The sequence below is a fragment of the Mauremys mutica genome, chromosome 2 (genome assembly GCF_020497125.1).
Source record: "Mauremys mutica isolate MM-2020 ecotype Southern chromosome 2, ASM2049712v1, whole genome shotgun sequence".
Lineage (NCBI taxonomy): Eukaryota > Metazoa > Chordata > Testudines > Geoemydidae > Mauremys > Mauremys mutica.
Genome location: NC_059073.1, coordinates 70,966,075 through 70,988,254, shown reverse-complemented (window position 1 = coordinate 70,988,254; position 22,180 = coordinate 70,966,075). Strand labels below are relative to the sequence as shown.

Below are 22,180 nucleotides of genomic sequence, written 5' to 3'. Positions count from 1 at the left end.
TCAAAACAGATTTTGGACTAATTTTGGCTGTCTTTGGCAGGATTCATAAACCACATAAGAGCTCTAAACTGAGGTGGGAGGGGAACAAGTTATTCCTAATTACAATATTTTAAACTTGATAATCTAAATAGATGATCTCTTTACATGCCCTGACCCTGCAACCTTTATTCAGACATTGTCCTTCAAGGCCCCATTGGGAAGGTTCTCCCCATGGAAAAGTTGCCTTCAAACCTGATGGAGGATACCAAATGATCTCTAGCTCTGTAAACTAGCAATGGCTCTGAATCCCAGCAGCCACCTCATTCCACCTTCCATGTCTCTCAGTTGCCTAGATCCAGTGGCTTCTGGCGACCCAGGAGAGGATAGGCAGATACATTAATACAGACCTCATTTTACAATATCCACTGCAAGGCCTAATGGGGATATTATGCATCCCCTCCACAACTCCAGCCATTTCCCCTCTGGTGGACCACAAGCCATGCAGAAAGATCTCTCAGTCTCAAGGGTCTATGAAAGGAGTGAATGCTGCTATACAGACCTGCCTGGATCAGAAGCACCAGCTGGGCCCTAAACAGGTTGTTGATTGCATGCTATGTTTCAAATAATATTTCACAATGTAATCTCATAGATACCTTTGTAGCATCTTGTAGTACTGTGTACTACTCTGTATATGCCAAACACAGTCAATTAAAGTCACATTAAAAGTCCACACTAAACTGATTTTATTATAGTGCAAGTATAATAGAGTAACAGTGACAATCTGTTGACATATATGGTAGCTTAACTGGCTACACAGTTAATTGCATTATCGGCTGACATGGGAATCTAGTGGATACATAGTATACCACATAGGTGCCCCATAAGTAAATTATTAAACTAGGTATCTTGAGAAAGAAACAAATTTACATAAATCTAAGGAATAACCATATGCTGGACAATTATGAGAATGAAATCAGTGTAGGCTTCAAGAGTGACTAGAAATTAAAATCAGGGCCTTGCAGAGCAAGTGTACATTATTTGAGAAACATTATGTGATCCTGTCATTAAAGACTGTATTGTAATGCATATGCACAAGGGGGGCAAGGTTGATATTAAGTGCGACAATCATAACCTTATCATTCATTGACTTTTAAGTGCTCAATTATATAGCCCTTAACAGTCTCTTCATAGACAATTGTCTGTTTTCAGAGATTTTATGCATAAGGGTTGTCTGTAGAACCAAATGCTCTTCTTATACTCATCCTTCGATTAAGAGTTTGAAGGCATAGCTAATGTGTATTTTTATTTGTCAGTATAAATGGTTCCACTTCATTCCTGGATTGGAAGGGGCTGTGTTAAGCAGCAGATTTTATCACTGGAATTCCCCATCATGTTTTCATTAACGTTTCTATTAGGATTTTTCTTTCAATACGATTAAATTTTGGCTGCTTTATTTAGAAAGTGAAAATATAGTTATAATATATCACACACAAAAATGACCATTAAATAAACCAGGAATGCCAAATGTCGACCTTCATTTATACAATCCCATTGATGTCAGACGAGGTACAAGTGTAACAGAACAGGATTGTCCTCCCTTTCCCAACTTCCCCTTCCCCATGCAGAGTTCAGAGCTCTTATGCCATAGTTATCTCCAGGTCTTGCTTGTTTAACTGAGCCCTGTTTAATTGTTTATCAGATCGTTATGTGGCTGAACTGTTGTTTTTAGCGAAATATGATTAATCAGATGTAACTTAACCAAGCAACTGCTGCCACCTTTGCGTGTGAAGCAATTAAAGCAATATGATGCTGTTGCACTGAGAATAACAGCATAACGAACAGCCAAGCGTTTTAGGAGTCGGGCTGTAGCTCAGTCGCATGGCCAAGTCAGCAAGGCCTCTCTTGGAGGTGAGCAGCGCTTACTGGCAAGGGAAGTGCTGAGTTGGCTAGAGTGCCAAGGGAGAGAGATTGCTGGAGCGGAAAAGCATTGTGGAGAGCCGGGACCAGGCTTTAGATTGCTAAAAAGTGCGAGCTCTGGGGCTGAATGAATAGGCAAGGGAGTGATTTCCATTTCAACCCATGCTTGAATTAATTGGCAGCAGGTTTAAAACAAATAAAAGGAAGTTCTTCTTCACGCAGCGCACAGTCAACTTGTGGAACTCCTTACCTGAGGAGGTTGTGAAGGCTAGGACTATAACAATGTTTAAAAGGGGACTGGATAAATTCATGGTGGCTAAGTCCATAAATGGCTATTAGCCAGAATGGGTAAGAATGGTGTCCCTAGCCTCTGTTCGTCAGAGGATGGAGATGGATGGCAGGAGAGAGATCACTTGATCATTGCCTGTTAGATTCACTCCCTCTGGGGCACCTGGCATTGGCCACTGTCGGTAGACAGATACTGGGCTAGATGGACCTTTGGTCTGACCCGGTTCGGCCTTTCTTATGTTCTTATTATGTTCTTATGCTTTGGTTGTAAAATGAAAAGTTCAGCCATGTGGCCATCTGTGCTACTCTAGGAGAAAGGCACATCGGTAAAATTAATAGTTTACACAGGTCTGGAACCAGCCTTATTTTAGCAGCGGAAACTCGGCTCGGAAATAGTGGGGGAGGTGGAAAAGGAGGGAGGAGAACGCGCTCAGGCATTGGCCTCGTGCATTACATTAATCCCGTGATGTCTCACCTGGGTGGCGGGACAGAGCAGTGTTTCAGCACCTTCCCCTGAGCGCCTCTGCCAACCTGTGAAGCACGGTGTGAGTTAAGAACGGCACCGCTTGCTCTTACCGTGCCAAAGTTAACGGAGGTAAAACATTTCCTGCGGGGAATGGGACGTATTATTTCTTTGTGCTTTGCCACAGGGATTTCAAACCAGTTACCCGGGATCGGAGGGAGAGGCCGCAGCTTTCTGCTCCGAGCGCTGGCGGGGGTGTTAGCCGGTAACCTAACAAATACTCGGTCACGCCTGGCTGGGCAATGTCTTGGGGAGGCCACTGCTCACTTGTTTATGGCTCTGCTTCCAGCACCTGGCTCTCTCGCGTGCCAGCCTCTCCTGCTGCACCAGCCCCACCCACCTGAGTCCAGCGCAGCTCCCCACGAGACCAGCCTTCCTCCCTCTCACCCGCTGCGGGGGGACCCTCGCCCGCCATCCCCAGCCACACTCGCTAAGGGCCGAAGTGACACAGCGGCACCTAACGGGGCAGCCTGGCCGGGCTCTCCCCGCTCAGCGCGGTGGCGGCAGCAGCAGCAAGGGGATAGGGAGCTGCACACACACCGCTCCCCTCATCCGCCCGCTTCTCTCCTGCTGCCGCTTCCCGAGCGCAGTGCGCCCCCTCCTGGCAGCTACGCCCCCTGCGCCCCCTTCTCGCCCGCTGCAGCTCCCGCTCCCACAGCTTCCCCTCCTGGCTGATCCCACAGCCTTACCTCTCACCCTGCGCTGCAGCGCCTTTGGGCTCTCTGAGAGACACCCCCCACCCCCTCCCCCACACACACTCCGCCGCCCTTCCTCTCTGCAGTGCCGCTTCCCTCACCCCCATCCACCCGTGCCTGAACCGCCGCCTCCATCCCAACTTCTGCCTTCCCCAGTGATCCCCCCAGTGACCCCCGCCTCCATCCCAACCCCTGCTACCCCAGAGATCGCCATCCACCCCCGCCTCCATCCCAACCCCTGCTACTCCAGAGATCCCCCATCCACCCCCGCCTCCATCCCATCCCTTACCTTCCCCAGTGACCCCCATCCATCCCGTGCCTGAACACCCGCCTCCATCCCACCCCCTGCTCGCCCCAGTGATCCCCCATCCACCCCCGCCTCCATCCCAACCCCTGCTACTCCAGAGATCGCCATCCACCCCCCGCCTCCATCCCATCCCCTACCTTCCCCAGTGACCCCCATCCATCCCGTGCCTGAACCCGCGCCTCCATCCCAACTTCTGCCTTCCCCAGTGATCCCCCCCAGTGACCCCCATCCATCCCGTGCCTGAACCCGCGCCTCCATCCCAACTTCTGCCTTCCCCAGTGATCCCCCCCAGTGACCCCCATCCATCCCGTGCCTGAACCCGCGCCTCCATCCCAACTTCTGCCTTCCCCAGTGATCCCCCACCCACCTCCGCCTCCATCCCAACCCCTGCTACCCCAGTGACCCCCCTTTTGCCCCCGCCTCCATCCCAACCCCTGCTCGCCCCAGTGATCCCCCACCCATCCCGTGCCTGAACCCCCCGCCTCCATCCCAACCTCTGCCCACCCCCAGCGACCTCCACTCCTTTGCCCTAATCCCGTCTCCATCCCAACCCCTACCCTCCCCAGTGACCCCCCAGCCACCCCGTGGCCCCTGAGCTGCCCCTCTCCAGCGCAGTTCCTGGCCGCTCCCTGTCCCCGCACCCACTGACAGGCAGGTCGCTTCCCCCTCCCGCGCGCCCCCCCCTTCACTCCCCGCCTCCCGCGGCGCTGGGTGCCCCGCCCCCTCCCCGCCCGCGCGCCGCGGCTGGTGCTGGGGGCGGCGGCGGCAGCGAGGAGGAAGGGATGAGGTCATCCTCTTTCCCGGCGTCAGTCAGCTGGGTGGCGGCGGCGGCGGCGGCGGAGGGCGGAGGGATGCGCCGGTCCGGGGAGCGGTCCCGCGGCTGCTGCCGGCTCGGGCGGAGCGCGCGGGTGGCGGGGCGCGGGGGCTGAGCGTGGCTCCCCACAGGCAGGCGGCGCTCCAGGCGCGGCGGCCCCGGGAGGAGCCCGCGCCCGTAGCCGGGCAGGGGAGCGGAGCGGCGGCGGCGGCGGCGGGGGAGGAGCAGGGGGAGGCGCGGGATAAAGGCGCGCTCTCCCCGGCGGCGGGGCGGAGGCATCATGGCCGCGAAGTCGGACGGGCGGCTGAAGATGAAGAAGGGCGGCGAGGTGGCGTTCACGCCGCTGCAGAACTCGGACCACTCGGGCTCGGTGCAGGCGCTGGCCCCGGGGCTGCCCTCGGGCGCGGGGCCGGGCGGCGGCGACGACGAGGCACCGGGGGGCGGCTGCTGCAGCGGCAGCGGCGGGGACGGCTCGGGCGGCGGCTCCAGCTGCTGCTGCGGCGGCGGCGGGGGAAGAGGCGGCGGTGGCGGCTCCCGGGGCTCGGGCGGGGGCTCGTCGTCGCTGTGCCTGCGGCTGGGCCGGGAGCAGCGGCGCTACTCGCTGTGGGACTGCCTGTGGATCCTGGCCGCCTTGGCCGTGTACTTCGCCGACGTGGGCACCGACATCTGGCTGGCGGTCGATTACTACCTGCGGGGCCAGCGCTGGTGGTTCGGGCTGACCCTCTTCTTCGTGCTGCTCGGCTCCCTCTCCGTGCAGGTGTTCAGCTTCCGCTGGTTCGTGCACGACTTCAGCACCGAGGACAGCGCCGCCGCCGCCGCAGCTGCTGCCGGCCACTGCCCGGCCGCCGAGAGCAAACTGCTGGTGAGCAGCGGCTCGGCGGCCGGCGACATGGACGCCCCTCGCCCCTGCACGCCGCAGAGGCAGGCGTCCAACGCCAGCAAAAGCAACGCCACAACGGCCACCAACAGCAGCAACAGCAGCAGCAGCACCAGCGGCGGCAGGGCCGGCAAGAGCAGGTCCGCCTCCTGCGCCTTCTGCATCTGGCTCCTGCAGTCCCTCATCCACATCCTGCAGCTCGGGCAGATCTGGAGGTACAGCCTCTTTACCCTGCTTACACTCCCCCTACTGGCCTCAGCTTCCCCGGGCTCCCCCCGGGGCTCGGCTCCTACCCGTCCGGTGATGGGGGGAGGGGCTCCTCTTGCGTGTTTAATTGAGCGAAAACTTGGATTGCTATTAAGCTTTTCCTCTTTCTTTTCGGGAAGCAAGTGACCCTGTAAATAATGTAGTTTGGGCGTATGCAATTCTCTGTAGTGTGGATGCGTGAGCATGCAAATACACACTCGCCCTGGATTAAAATGTTATCCAAACTAGGTAGCTCCAACGTGTGCGAGGGAACATGGATACATCCATTCCATTGCCACCACTGGCAATACTATCCGTTTCCGAGTGGCTGGGTAGGTAGACAATGAGTATATTGCATACCCCTGCTCGCACACTATTTTGATGTGATTGTATTAAATATGCAGTGTGACAACCATGCAAAAAGTATTGGTAACTGCTGTTGTAATGCGTTCAGGTGATTTGGATTGCTGTATCATTGTGTATGGCTCTAGAGGAGGTAGGATGAGAGAGATAGCAAGTGTGAAAATGCAAGTGTGAAAAAAGTGGGATGTAAGGTAATTGAAAGTGGGTGGGATGAAGTAGCCTTATATCAGAAACTGCATATACAGTATAATAGACTTTAAAATGAGAGTCGAGTGCAATTGTTATAAGGGGAACTGTTGATGGAGTTAGATAACCATACAGTAAGCACAGCAAAGGCTAAATGAAGTTATAGGATTGCATTTCTGAAATTCCATTTTTAAGAGATAAAAGCTTATCTATCATTTCCAAAGTATTGGCTGTTGTAATGCGTTCAGGTGATTTGGATGGCTGTATCATTGTGTATGGCTCTAGAGGAAGTAGGATGACCAGATAGCAAGTGTGAAAAATCAGGTTGGGGGAAGGAGAATAGGATCCTACATAAGAAAAAGCCCCGAATATTTGGATAGTCCTGATAATATCAGGAAGGCTGTTTACCTTAAGAGGAGGATTTATGTAAAAACCCTAAAAAAAGGTAGGCAATGGTAAGAATCATAAACCTTCCCAAGTTTTAATGCTAGTGGGCATTTAAGCTGGTTCTTTAGTTGTCTTCTGATTCACTGCACAGTCACATTACACCCAGATTACATCAACTTGCAATCTAAACCACAATACACCTCCAGATTTATATTATCCCAAAGTCTGGCAAACCTTAACTTTCTGAGTAAAGTTAAAAAAATAGAGTTTTGAGAAAAATATACAATATAATTCATATTATCTAGAATTGTCTACATATATGCACATTATTAATGTGATTAGAGAACTTCGGAGAGAGTAAAGATTATAGCTAGAAAAGATTTGCACTGTCTAGGGATGTATAGTCCTGTTGTGCTTGGATAACATCTATTTATATAACATCTAGTTCTCAAATCATGTTGTCAATTTTTCATACATGTTGTATGGTAAAAAATATTTCAGACAACAAACTTTTAAATAGTTACTTATCTATAATGTGGTGTTCATGGAAAGGCCATGTTATAATGGTCTATAGCAGATATGGTACTTGATAGAAAGGACACACACTGAATATCATCATTGATATTAAAGTTTTTGGCAAAAACTATGCCATAGTAACTGTATATTTTCAAATACTGCAATGCTATTAAGTACCATGTAGCTTATGTGTTCTTTTAGATACTGTCTTTTCTTCATCCCAAGAGATATTCTTTTAGAATATAATTTCAGTTCCAGAATAGATTTTAAATTGAGGCATAGTCATTTGCAAGTGAATTTTATCACTGTTTTGCGCAACCTAGTTTTGGGGAAGCATAATGTATGCAGACAGTTACAATTTCAAAATAAAATTATGGTATACAAAAGCAATGTTTCAGCTATGCTGAATGTAGCAATCTACTGAAGCAACAGTTGAAAGTATTATTAAAGTTTCTTTTTTGACTGATGGAAGGTATATTTTTAGAAGAGGTGTTTTATTAGCATTTGTTTTAAAAAGATTTCCTATCATTGTCATATCATTTAGTAAGAATTATTTTAATATTTCTGTTTCATATTTGGACTCAGTACAATGTTCCAAATTTGGAATTTTTAACTTCCAGAGATCCCCTTTTTTGGTTAGAGATTGTCCCTTAACAACATAAATCTGGCTGTGGCCTTTGGATACTACTTTAATATAAATATTAAATAATAATCTATCGAGTTTGACAATACTAAACAGATCATTGTTATTACACATTTCCTTTTTACAACAAATACTTTACAGTGTCTTGAATGTTTTTTTTATCAAAGTTTTGTTGCGACTAATCCAAAATCACAGGTTTTCTAAACATTGACTGATTGAGAAGCAGATAGAATTTCAACCAACAAAATGTTTGTTCAGGATTGCTTGTGTATTTCCCCCATGTGGGGCTGAACTCAGGAGTCCCAGTGAGATGCATAATAATTAATATTTGGACCCAATCCTGCAAACACACAAATACCTTTAGACACATGAGTGATGCCATTAAGTACAATGACACTATTCATGTGTGTAAAGTTGCTCATGTGTATTTGTTTGCATATCAAGACCTTAGTAAGCATGATCTGATACCATGTAATTTTAATATATTAAGAACAAATTTCCTGCCACACCTATCCCCAGAATGGTCAAAGTTGCTGGAATGAAGCATTTCAGTTGTATGTGGGAGGTGGCAGTCTGTAAAGAGGAAATACAAAGAGAGTCTGCATCACCCTGAGTGCCACAGAGCAGAACTCCACGACATCTCTCTGGATTTATGTTGTTAAGTTTTGTGGGTTTTGTGCTTAGCTGTGAAAGCATGGAAGCTGTTGTTCATTCTCATTGCATCTGGCAGTGAGGTCCATCTCCTGTGAAGTTTCTGACTCCAGAGGTCATCAGCCATCCCTTATTTGCCAGCTGATTTACTGCTCCAGTGGAACTTAGATATCAAGGAAGTGGTGGTCATGTGGAGAGACAATCGCTCAAATAGCTAGGAACAGTTCCATGCCGGGGTGTTGAAATGGTGACCTGGAACTGGACTCTGAATTTAACAGGAAGTTCATACTGAGAGTAACAAATTGGGGTGATGTGTTCCTGGTGACCTCTGTTGCTGAGCAGTTGGCTTGCTGCATTCTCTGGCACTATCTCACGGCATGGGGCTTCATTCCTAAATGTAGAGAATTGCAGTAGTTGTGTGTGGACATTATGAAAGCCAGTTCTGAGCCCAGTAGGTTTGGGTACATTATGAGTAACCCACCGTAATACATATTTTGATGAGACTTGGCCTCTCAATATCTTTGCACAAAGTAAATATTTTGGTTCAAATTATTAATTTTGTTAAGCTATTGAATTACTAGAAATTGGCCTTTCTTAATATTACGTTCAAAATTAATTCTTATTTACAAATATAAGTGTGATTGCTAAAAACAATTACATATTAATTGAAGTGTGCTAATGGGAAATTAATGAGGGTTTTAATGCTGCCTGGGGTGTTGCTGTGAAATAGTGATTTAAAATGAACTTTTACTACAGTATAACAAAAAGAAAATGTGTGTGACTGCAGATGAGCCACAAATGTCTTATGAATAAAAATTTAGGTTTTTCTTTTGTATTTTGTCATTAATTTCTACAAACCATTGTACTGAGGACTGAATTCTGCCATTTGGAAGAAAAAAGGCCATCTGTGAAAAGATTTGGCGGATGTCTGCAGACTGTCAGCCAAGACTGGTCCTCGGTTACAGTCCCATTGAAGTTAGTGTGGTTGGTTGAGTGTAACTGAGGGCAGATTTTTGGCTTTGTGTAGGCGGTTGAATTTAGACTATAATCTGTTAATTGCTTTTTTTTTTTTAATTTTGCATGCAGACATAACTGTGGATGTTTTCTTATCCATGCCTCTGATACATTCTGTGTTTAACCCACTGTGAAGCTCTGCTCAGGGCACTCAGAACTGCTGTGTTACCTCTCTGCCTTAGCGCAAGAGAGCTTTGCTGGAGCTTACACTGAGACAGCTCCCTGCCACATCCAGTCTGTTCATCTCACCAGCAAACTCCTCCAGACTCTGTCTAAACCTTGCCTTGCAGGTAACAATCAGTGAACCCAAGTTCCCTGGAGACATGTCTCTGCTGTGTCCAGTCCCTCTGACTGGGCAGTTGCAGAAATTAAGTTTGCTGCCTCCGAAGAGGCAGTATACACACCAGTCTGTTAGTTTAGCTGAGGTCCTGCACTTTACTATAACAGCACTCAGATGTTTTGTAATAAACCAAGAATAAGTTTATTAATAAAAACATAGATGTAAATGTTACCAAGCAAGACTAAGATAAAAAATGGTTACAAAAAAGAATAGCCTGCTTCCTAGTGTCTAAAACTTAATTCTTGCAAGCTATGACTTTGCCTAATACAGTTTCTCACTTATATCGAGCTACCAGCATCTCCCCTTCCGCCCCTAAGTGGTGGCAAATTTGGATGTCTACACTGCGTACCTTACAACAGTGCAGCTATGCCGCTGCAGCCGCACCATTGTAAGGTGAGCAGTGTATCTGCTTTTTGTTGCTGGGAGAAAGCTCTCCTGGTGACAAAATAAAACCACCCCCCCAATGAGGGGCAGTAGTTTCGTCGGTGAAGCGCTGTCAACACTGGCACTTTTCGTCATTAAAACTTTTGTCATTCACGGGTGTATTTTTTTTCACAGACCTGAGTGACAAAAGTTTTAATGATGAAAATGCAGTGTAGATATGGCCTTAGACTGTCTTTTTGTTCCCCTTATTTCCCAAAGTCCATTGTCTTTGCCTCAAGAACCACAAAGACCTGGGGGTTCAAGCCCCCTGGAGTGCTCACCAAGCAGTTTCCTTCACTATTCATTACCTTGATTGCTTTGTTTACCTGATATGTAAATGTAATTTCATTGTTCCTGGCTTACAAAGCTCGACCCAGACAGGTAAATCCGCATTCTTTTGTCTAAAGCTGGCTTGTCTATCGACTGCCTTAAAAACGTATTTTAAGAACATATTTCCAGCACACATACATAACTCATTATACACAACCTGTACATAATACATCACACAATAATATTCATGACCAGCATGTCACCAGTTTTTATGATATCTTGCAGGACACAGTTTGGCTAAATATTCTGACAACAGTGTGTTGAATGCACCCTTTACCCTTTACCTAATGGGGCTGTTAGGGTCACACCCATGCATATGTGCATCTAGAAGTAATTATGCAGCCCTGTCCTCCAAGTACATCTGCTGCTGGAGAGAAACATTTGGCTACAGGTTTGGAAAGCACAGGGAAAATGCGGGTGCAGCTAGCACCGCCTGCTATGCTAGTAGTCTTAGAGAGGTCATGTATTTTCAGAGTAAGGGTGGGTCCATGGCCTTGTCAGCCCCACATGCTGGCAGAGCAACACTGGAAGAAGCACAGAGTGTCTCCCTTTTTTTAATGGGTAGAGCAAGAGCCACCCTCATCTTAAATCTCCTCATTGCCTCTCCTTTGCTCTCCTTCAGGCATCTCTGCCCAGGCAATTCATGTCCTCCAGAGGACCAGATGTGTAACTTCTAAAACTCATTTCTCTTCCTTCTCCTTCCTAGTTCGTATTGCGGAAAAGTTAAGTTGAAGTGATTTGGAAGTGACATTTGGTTCTGAAAGCAGTGGGATTTGTAATACCTCTGCTCTCCTATGGAAATGAGCTTGGTAAAGCTGGCTCAGTTGCCAAGGAAGTTTGGATGCTGTCCTCATGAGTCTCAACCTCGCAATTAGTTGACAGTTGCATGGTTTCTGAGGAATGCAGCTGTCAAGGGAGATAATGGCTGCTGTACATAAGGCTTATCCCTACAGTTATTTCTTAAGTGCACCTGAGTGAAGGACTGCATGATTGGACACTTCAGTTGGAATAGAGCACAAAATAATACAAGTTAAGAAAAATAGCAACAGACATGATTTTGTTAATATATTTATTTCAATCTGAGTAATGAGTCAGCAAAATGAACATAACCACGGCTAGTGTTTCTCCAGGGTGGGCAATCGGGACAAAGGCCCGAGATTTAGAGTTCTCAGACAGTAAAAATGAAGATTCCAAGTGCAATGCAGAAAGTGAACACAGCTTTTGATTTGGTGAAATTAAGGCATGTAACATGTTGAATTTGTATCTTCTATATCTGAGAGGCATGGAGCATGCTGAGAAATATTGCAAACACGTCTTAATCTTTGTATGAGTTTTCTCACACACTGTTTTTGAGACAGTTAAATTTTTTTTACTCATTTTGCTTCGCTAGCAGTTTTGGAAGCTCAAAAGATATTAGGAGGGGAAAGGAAGGAAACAGGCAAAGCACCTATCAGCATGAATAACCTGAGAATTGTGTATGAAAATAATTAAGTTTTAAAACTTTTTATTTATTGAGATTTATAACAACTTGTCACAAAGAGTAGTGGTATGTACACCATACAGTGATGTAAGAAATGAAACAAACAGCAGCGATGCAGTGCAACCATGTTAATTAAATGTCTGTCTAAACACCATTCTGTTTTCCCCACTGCATTGTTCTAGAAGAATTCAAGATTCTTGATCTTGCATGCTCAGAGGGGAGTCTGATGAACAAACTAGAGCTGATCATTTCTGAAACAAAAATAAGCACCAAAGCCACTTTAGTTTTTGGAGATTTATAAAAATGTGCTTTAAATACACATTAACAAAGCTCTGATTTCTCGCTCTCCCTTTCTCTCTCGCTTTCTCTCAGCAGGCCAGTTCACAACCAGCTAAAGGAACCAATCCGACTTATAGGCTTCTATAAACTCTCCTCCTACAAAAGTTACATCCCACCATCTTTTCCAGTACAAAGTCCTGAATGCATGGGCTTTGAACTGTGCCCTGAAGGTTAATAAACTTTGGCAGAGGGAGTGAATCCCAGACCCATGTACCACTGCCTTAAGTTTGCTGAGACAGCATTCTCTGTTTTAAATCTGGAGTTGTTGGTTCAAATGTATTAACTGACTTCTTCTATCCAGAAGGAACATGAGCAGAAAGATGGTCTGTAAGGTAGACAGGAATGAAAGCAAATTATTATGCACAGGTTAATATAATACGTAATATTATATAATATAATATGTTCCAGGAGAGAAACAGTACTAAGTGGGTTGCTGCATTTTGCACCAGCTAAAGTTCTGAGACATCTTCATGTGTAGTGCTATGTAGAGAATATTACAGTAATTAAACCTAGAGGTGCGAAAGGCAAGGATCCTGTTTGTGTTTTGCATTTTCACTATCTCCTCACCTGAGGTTGTGAGAGGGAGAGGGAGAAAGCATCCATGGATACAACTGCTATTTGATCCTCTAAAGAAAGTCTTGCTTCTAGTAAGATTCAGTCTATTTGTGCACCTTACTAACAAAAGGTAAATTTCACCCCTCTATCAAGAGGGCTGCTATCTATCCCACTTTTCTTCTAGAAAGGGACCAATGAGTATCGTTTCTGTCATCTCCACACTGACTGTAATCAGCTACCTCTTATCTAGCTCTTTATCACACTTAGACATTGGAAAAGCTGAGAAACTGCATCATCCAGATCTGATGAAAAGGAAACAGAGCAGAATGTGTCATAGTCATTAATGGCAATGCAGCCTATCCAGTTCCCACATACATAGTGAATGAGGAGTGATGGAATAAAGCCTTGTAGTCCCCATGGTGGAAGAGCAATCACTATCAAGTTCTAGGTGCATCAGCTAACTGGTGACACTTGCTCTTTTCAAAGGAAGGAACTTTCTGCTTCTGGCCTGAGGTGAGGTGTTGGGTGGTGATAGGTTTTTGTTCTTATTTATTTGGATGTGGGGAAAATGGGGCTTTTTATTCTTTACCATTTGTTATTTCTAGGTTTACAATCTGCCACTAGAATTGTCTTGCAAGTCTTAAAGACACTCACTTTTTCTGCACTGTCTTCAGGGTCTGGTCTTCAGCTGGTGTAAATCAGCATAGTTTCATTGACTTCACTAGAGCTATGCCACTTTACACCATCTGAGGATCTGGCCCTCAGTGTCAGATTTAGGGCACATCTAGGATAAGGCCAATAAATGATACTTTGATTATCTTCTACTGTATATTTAGGTCCCAGATGTTTCAAAAAATGAAGGATGTCTATTTTCCTCCCATTCCAGTAACCAAAAGATTGTATTCCCAAGATGTGTTTCTAGCATCTCGCTGTGATGTTTCTGATATTTCTGTCCTGTTACAGTGTAGGTGTTAGATGGTCAGTAATTCCAACTGTCATTGAACCTCACATGATAACATGTCAATCCGTCACTAATTTTTCTCAGTGTTTTGAAATCTGTCAGTTTTGTTACATTTTAGTCCAGAAAAGATTAGAAAAGAATCTAGAAAAGATTATTGCATAGTCTTCCCATCTGTTTCTCAATGCACAGGAAGGCTACAAATCAGAAGTATCATTTTTCTTCCATGAGTCCACAGGCATTTTTGACTTAAGTCTTCTGGCTAACTGTGTTGTTTCCTTCAACTTAAGTGCTCATGAGAGGTGATTGATTGACAGAGTAGCAGCAGAAGGGTCAGTTCCATTTAGAGGGAATGTATTTATGCTAATCCATTTTAGCTGCTATTAATCCATTCAGTAGAAAAAATATTTCTTTTCTTTTGTTGAGACACAGTGATATATAGATGGATGTTATGTTCTGAGATATTAATGTGAAGCTCCATTACAGTTCTTTGGAATCACTTACTAAAAGACAGTATACAAATTAGTTTCCCTGTTCAGTTTATCCTTATAACCCTAACTGCATATAAATGTTGCTGAGAGACTTTAGAAGGAAAGATACCACAAATTACAAACGAAAACCAAGTTTCTCTTATACGAATACTTAGCACTTATATAGGACTTTACTTTTTCAGAGCAATGTGTAAACACTAATGCTTTTGCCAGTCCATTCGATCCAAGGAGGTGAACTTATTGTTTGCCAAAAGGACGTTTTTAGCAACTTGTATCTGGAGGAATTAGTACTTGGGTTGTTGTAATCCTATACCTCTTTCACCTTGTAAGAGTTTGTGTTTTAGAGGATTTCATGTTGCCATACAAAGAATACTAGAACTCTCTAGTGCAAATATAGAAGTGACTACGTAAATAAAAAAAAGACAATGTTGCAGGCCCATAACTCATTTTTGGATGCTTTATTCCTAATTCTCACAGAAGATTTCTGCAAACAGATGAATGTTCTGAGGGTATGTCTACACTACCAGAGTAGTTCGATTCTACTTAAATCGAATTTGTGAAACCGATATTACAAAGTCGAACGTGTGTATCCACACTAAGGACAGTAATTCGACTTTGTGAGTCCAAACTAACGGGGCAAGCGTCGACATTGGAAGCGGTGCACTGTGGGCAGCTATCCCACAGTTTCCGCAGTCCCCGCTGCCCATTGGAATTCTGGGTCGAGCCTGCTGGGGGGAAAAAATGTGTCAAGGGTGGTTTTGGGTAACTGTCATCATTCAACTGTCACTCCTGCCCTCCCTCCCTGAAAGCGCCGGCGGGCAATCAGTTCGCGCACTTTTCTGGTGAGTGACAGCGCGGACGCCACAGCACTGCGAGCATGGAGCCCGCTGCAATCATTGCTGCAGTTATGGCCGTTGTCAACTCCTCGCACCTTATCGTCCACCTTTTTCACAGTCAGATGCTGAGAAATCGGGCGAGGAGGCTACGGCAGCGCGGTGAGGACATGAAGTCTGATAGTGGCACAGACCTCTCACAAAGCACGGGACCCCGTGCCGTGGACATCATGGTGGCAATGGGTCATGTTCATGCTGTGGAACGGCAATTCTGGGCCCGAGAAACAAGCACGGACTGGTGGGACCGCATAGTGCTGCAGGTCTGGGATGAATCACAGCGGCTGCGAAACTTTAGGATGCGTAAGGGAACTTTCCTTGAACTGTGTGAGTTGCTGTCCCCTGCCCTGAAGCGCAAGGACACCCGGATGCGAGCAGCCCTGACTGTGCAGAAGCGAGTGCCCATAGCCCTCTGGAAACTTGCAACGCCAGACAGCTATCGGTCAGTAGCGAACCACTTTGGCGTGGGCAAATCTACCGTGGGGGTTGCTGTGATGCAAGTAGCCAACGCAATCGTTGAGCTACTGCTCTCAAAGATAGTGACCCTGGGAAACGTTCAGGTCATCATAGATGGCTTCACCGCGATGGGATCCCTAAACTGCGGTGGGGCTATAGATGGAACTCACATCTCTATCCTGGGACCGGCCCACCAGGCCAGCCAGTATATTAACCGAAAGGGCTACTTTTCAATGGTGCTGCAAGCACTGGTGGACCATAGGGGACGTTTTACCAACATCAACGTCGGGTGGCCGGGCAAGGTTCATGACGCGCGTGTTTTCAGGAACTCTGGTCTGTTTAGACGCCTGCAGGAAGGTAGTTTCTTCCCGGACCACAAAATAACTGTTGGGGATGTGGAGATGCCTATAGTAATCCTCGGGGACCCAGCCTACCCGCTAATGCCCTGGCTCATGAAGCCCTATACAGGCACCCTGGACAGTGACAAAGAACTCTTCAACTACCGGCTGAGCAAGTGCAGAATGGTGGTGGACTGTGCTTTTGGACGTCTCAAGGGGAGATGGAGAAGCTTACTGACTCGCTCAGATCTCAGTGAAACCAATATCCCCATTGTTATTGCAGCTTGCTGTGTGCTCCACAATCTCTGTGAGAGCAAGGGGGAGACCTTTATGGCGGGATGGGAGGTTGAGGCAAATAGCCTGGCTGCTGATTACGCCCAGCCAGACAGCCGTGTGATTAGAAGAGCCCAGCGGGAAGCGCTGTGCATCTGGGAGGCTTTGAAAGCTAGGTTCCTCAGTTAGCAGGGTAACCTGTGACTATTACGTTTGTTTACAGAGAAGCTGAACCTGCCCCTGTTTCTTTACCCAGCTAATGTTGACTATCCTCTGCAGTTACATACCCCGTTCACCCCATTCCCCCCTTCCAACGCATGCTTAAAAATAAAATACATGGAACTTTGTTAATTAACACCGTTTTCTTTATTACTGATTTCGCGGTAAAGGGTTGAAACTGGGATGCAGACTGTGGTGGGTAGGGTGTGTAGTGATGTAAAGACCGCTTCTAAACTCGAGGAATGACAGGCTCCTGCTCCTAGAGCAGTCCGCAGTGGCAGACTGATTGTTTCAACGGAGCCTGCCACCCCTCCTTTTCGGGACTCTGTGTGTGGTGGCTATGTGACTTTGTGGCGGGGGAGGATGGTTACAGATCCCCTGCTGCGTGGCTCTGTGATCCAGGATAAGGACCGCTGCATAAGATCTCTAACTGCCCTCCCCCGCCACAAAGTCACATAGCCCCCCCCCCCAGAACATGAAAACCACCTCCCAGACTGACCAGGGTGCCTAGTGACTGCACTGTGTGTGTGACCTGCTGCTGAACCTGCCCCCGTGTCTGTACCCTGGTAAAGGTGACTGTCCTGTCCAATTACCAACCCTCTTCCCCCCCTTCAAACACAGTCTCCTCTAAAAGAACATGACGGAAACAGTAATTAACAGAAAAGTATTTTTTATTATCAACTAGACAGTTAGGGGATGAAACTGGGACGGGGGCTTGGGTGAGGCGGGAAGGAAAGGACTTATAAAAATTTTGGGAATGAGAGCCTTCTTGTACTTGAGCACTCTGCAGGGGTGGAGTGACAGTTTTCACGGCCCCTGCCGCCCCTCCTTCTTGGTACTTTGGGTGAGGGGGTTATGGGACTTTGTGGCGGGGGAGTGCGGTTAGAGATAGACTGCAGTGGGGCTCTGTCCTCCTGCCTCCGGTCCTGCAGAACATCCACAAGGCGCCAGAGCGTGTCCGTTTGCTCCCTCATTAGTCCAAGCAGTGTTTGAGTCGCCTGCTGGTCTTCCTGCCGCCACCTGTCCTCCCGTTCGCTGTGTGAGCGCTGGTACTGCGACATGTTCTCCTTCCACTGGGTCTGCTGGGCCGCCTCGGCTCGGGAGCAGCCCATAAGTTCTGAGAACATCTCGTCCCGTGTCCTTTTCTTTCGCCGCCTAATCTGCACCAGCCTCTGTGAGGGGGATGCCGGGGTAGGTTGGGAGACAGTCGCAGCTGTGTGATGGGAAAAAGGGAGTGAATTCCTTACAAAGATACATTTTTGCGAACAATGAACATAGTCTAGTCTGTCTCTGTGAACAAGACCATGCACAGCACCTATCTCATGCGCACTCAGGACAAGGTCGACTTTTCGGCCTTCGCATTCAGTGCCTGGGGTCTTGCAGTGGAGATCAGACAAGCGGGGCAGGACAGCAGAATTTGTGTAGCAGGCAGACATGGGAAGCCGTAGACTTTTGGCTGCTTAAAACTTAATTTATAGCAGTGCCCTCCTTTCACGGTCAAAGCAATGCTCCTAGCGTTGGCCAGTTCCTGCTTCCGGCAATCCGGAAAGCATGAACTCTGCCCCTGTCCCACCCCCTCGCGGCTGTCCCCGGGAAAGATCCCTGTATGCTGCCCCTGTCCCGCCTCCACCGCGTGGCTGTAAACCGCCGGTTACAGTTATGTAAAGGAACAGGCAAGCAGTCCCAATACTAACATTCCCCTAATTCAAAGCAGGTCACCATGAGCGAGATCACCCTGATGAGGATCAGTGACACAGATAAAGACCGCATGCTGCGTGAAAGCCAGCAAAAACCAGGGCCCTATGCCACCATGCTCGTCGAGGCAATGATACCCGAGTACCTGATGATAGCCTGGCACAGAAAAGTGTGCTACCACGGAGGACGCAATAAGGCCGCTCTCCCCAGGAACCTCATGCAGAGGCTTTTCAATTACCTCCAGGAGAGCTTCGTGGAGATCTCCCATGAGGATTTCTGTTCTATCCCCGTACATATTGACCTTCTTTTCACATAGTTAATATTCCTGTTCTGTTAAAAATAAATGTTTACATGTTTAAAGCACTTACCGACTGATCCTTCCCCTGATTCAGGGTCCGGGTTAACCCTGGGATTGGTAGGGGATCTCCGTGAGGGTGATGAAGAGATCCTGGCTGTCGGGGAAATCAGCGTTGTAAGCGCTGTCGACTGCCTCGTCCTCCTCATCTCCTTCCTCATCTTCCCCATCCACGAACATCTCCGAGGAACCGGCCATCGACACTATCCCATCCTCAGAGTCCACGGTCAGTGGTGGGGTAGTGGTGGCGGCCGCACCTAGAATGGAATGCAGTGCCTCGTAGAAACGGCATGTCTGGGGCTGGGATCCAAAGCATCCGTTTGCCGCTTTGGTCTTCTAGTAGCCTTGTCTCAGGTCCTTGATTTTCATGCGGCACTGCGTTGCATCCTGGATGTATCCTCTCTCTGTCATGGCTTTGGAGATCTTCTCGTAGATCTTCGCATTCCGTTTTTTGGAGCGCAGCTCCGAAAGCACAGACTCATCGCCCCACACAGCGATCAGATCCAAGATTTCCCGGTCAGTCCATGCTGGGGCCCTCTTTCTATTCTGAGATTGCATGGACACCTCTGCTGGAGAGCTCTGCATCGTTGCCAGTGCTGCTGAGCTCGCCACGATGTCCAAACAGGAAATGAGATTCAAACTGGCCAGACAGGAAAAGGAATTCAAATTTTCACGGGGCTTTTCCTGTGTAGCTGGTCAGAGCATCCGAGCTCGGACTGCTGTCCAGAGCATCAACAGAGTGGTGCACTGTGGGATAGCTCCCGGAGCTATTAGCGTCGAATTCCATCCACACCTACCCTAATTCGACATGGCCATGTCGAATTTAGCGCTACTCCCCTCGTCGGGGAGGAGTACAGAAATCAAACTAAAGAGACCTCTATGTCGAATTAAATGGCTTCCTGGTGTGGACGGGTGCAGGGTTAATTCGATTTAACGCTGCTAAATTCGACATAATCTCCTAGTGTAGACCAGGGCTGAATAAAACTACCTTATGCAGTGTTACAATTGGAAGACTATTTATGGCTGAAAGGTCAGTTTCCATATACGAATCTCCTGTGGAATGGAAGAAAGAATAACATCTTAAAGTGAGCTATGGCTTCCAGTTCTATTCTCGTTTGTACTCGAGTGCTTTGGACCATTAGCTGCAAAGTTTATCTGGTAGTCTAAATGAATATTCTATCTCTACCAACGAGCTCCAGTCCCTAATCTTGGACTATAAGGACAAACTTTATTAAAAGATATACAGTTTCCAGCAACATGACAATTTCACTCTTTTAGTTATGTAATAATAGGGTTTTTTATATTCCTTCCACTTAAGCTAATTTTCTTGTATAACATGTCAATCATAACAGTTAAATAAAGAGGTTGGGTTTTTTAATTGGATACTTTGTTTCAACGCATAAAAAAATTAAACAGTACCTTTGTTTGCAGTTGAAGGTTTGAGTTTGTTTTGTTGCTAAAGCTTGTTTATAAAGTGTAATACCAGTTTTGTCCATTGTATCAACATTATTTATTTAGGGCAGGGGTGGGCAAACTTTTTGGCCTGGCGGCCGCATCGGCTTTCAAAAATTATATGGAGGGCCAGTTAGGGGAGGGGTGTGTGGTCTGCCCCCCCATACCCTCCGGACTCCTGCCTCATCCACCCCCCTGTTCCCTGATGGCCCCCCCGGACCTCTGCCCCATCCACCCCTCCCTTCCCTGTTCCCTGACTGCCCCTGGATCCCCTGCCCCTGACTGCCCCCTGCCGCCCCATCCAACCTCACGTTTTCTTCCTCACTGCGCCCCCGGACTTCTGCCCCCATTCAACCCCCCCTGTTCCCTGCCCTCTGACTGCCCTGACTCCTATCCACCCCCCACACCTCCTGACCACCCCACTGAACTCCCTTGCCCTCTATCCAACCCCCCCGCTCCCTGCCCCCTTACCGCGATGCCTGGAGCACCAGTGGCTGGCGGCGCTACAGCTGCGCCGCCTACCTGGAGCCAGCCACGCTGTTGCCACCGGGCAGCACAGAGCACCAGGTCAGGCCGGGCTCTGCAGCTGGGCTGCCCGGCCGCCCAGAGCATTGCGCCGGTGGTGGAGTGAGCTGAGGCTGTGGGGGAGGTGGGACAGCAGGGAAGGGCTGGGGGCTAGCGTCCCGGTCAGGAGCTCAGAGGCTGGGCAGGAAGAGTTGGCCACCTCTGATTTAGGGTGTAACATCCAATGGACAAATAGGTGTGGAAGTGTTAGTCCCATCAAAAGTACGCTTTTTATGAAATGAAGGGAGGCAGCAATAGGGAAGGATATGAATAGAGTTTGGGACAGCAAAAGTGGGGAGGGGAATAAAAGGAAAAATGCGTATGAGAGGATGCAGAGGTACAGTTTAGTCCATAGTGAACAAGGAGTTAACTCAGCTCATCTTCTCCTACCCGCTAACCAGTGAAAAGTGACAAGATTGATTCCTGTTTGAAAGACTGGCGAGGTGAAAGGATTCCATACCTGGAGACTGGACTGAATCCCACTAACACACTGAAATAAAATTATAGTTCTGTAACTTGCAGTTAGTTTTCTCTTGTATAATCATAAATACAAACTCCAAAAAAGCTAGGATTCATTCTTCTATCCCTAATTTTTATTTGTCTTAATTTTTTTAAGAAACTGAGAACTCAAAGTGGAATAGTCACCTCAAATGTCTTTTGTTAATTTTGGAATAAGGATATAATGGGTTCCATATGTTATATGTTGTATTAGTTTGGTTACTGGTATATCCTCTACAAGGTATATCCTCTACCCTGAGTTTGCAGAGTAATTTACACTGCCCAGATACCTCCTCCTGATCTCTAAATGCTGTGATCCTCTATGTATATAGTGACACAAACTGTGACTTAAATTAAAATACACTTTAAAGTTTATTTTTTCTTTAGTACAGTAGCTAGTGTTGTTATGCTATGTCATTATTTTTGTTAGCTGGGATGTTATTGGTCTAATCAGTATACTAACGGTACTGGTAGAAATGTTTCCCTGAAGAGTCACATAATTCCTTTGGATTGGCAGAATTAATCAGTGGATGTGGTGGTTACCATAAATTTCACGTGATTGAGAACACCATCTGGAATAATGAAACTAAATTATTTTGTGTGTGTGTGTGTATGTGTGTGTTTAAAGAAAGTTTGGCAGCCAACAATATGACAAAAGCAGTCAGTTTCTTTTAAAATATTGAAATTGTTCATTTTATTTTAAGCAAATTTGGTGGACATTTTAGGTGCCAGACTAACTGTCCAGGAAAATGAAGCATTCTGTCTGTCCACATACCAGATCTGTCATCAAGAATAGCAGTAAAAGCTTCCCCATACTGCTCTGCTAATGAGACTCAGCCCTGGTGTAATGGATCCGTCCCTAGGGATGTGGGTAGTTCCATTTCCAATGCCTATTCAGTTTTTAATCTCACAATGGAGACTGCCACCTGTTTCTCAGGAACTAACATGAGATCAACTGATTTCACAAAGGCACTGAACTGCCTTGGTAACAGATTTTCTAGCATCACCAACTTGGTGTCTTAAAGCAGAAAGTTGTAGGTCACACTACTAATTCCTTGAAATATCTGGTTCTTGTTTGGCTCTTAGTTTTTTGTTATTTAAAAATACACATTATGGCT

At 46.8% G+C, this 22,180-nt stretch overlaps 1 protein-coding gene across 1 annotated transcript in view; it reads left to right on the top strand.

Moving 5' to 3' along the window:
- Positions 1-4,803: 4,803 nt before the first annotated feature.
- The window catches only part of XKR4 (XK related 4), a 309,471-nt gene continuing 292,094 nt past the window's right edge, over positions 4,804-22,180 (top strand). The window contains exon 1 of the mRNA XM_045002860.1: positions 4,804-5,615. Coding sequence (XP_044858795.1) covers positions 4,804-5,615 — 812 coding nt within the window. The remainder of the gene's footprint in view (positions 5,616-22,180) is intronic.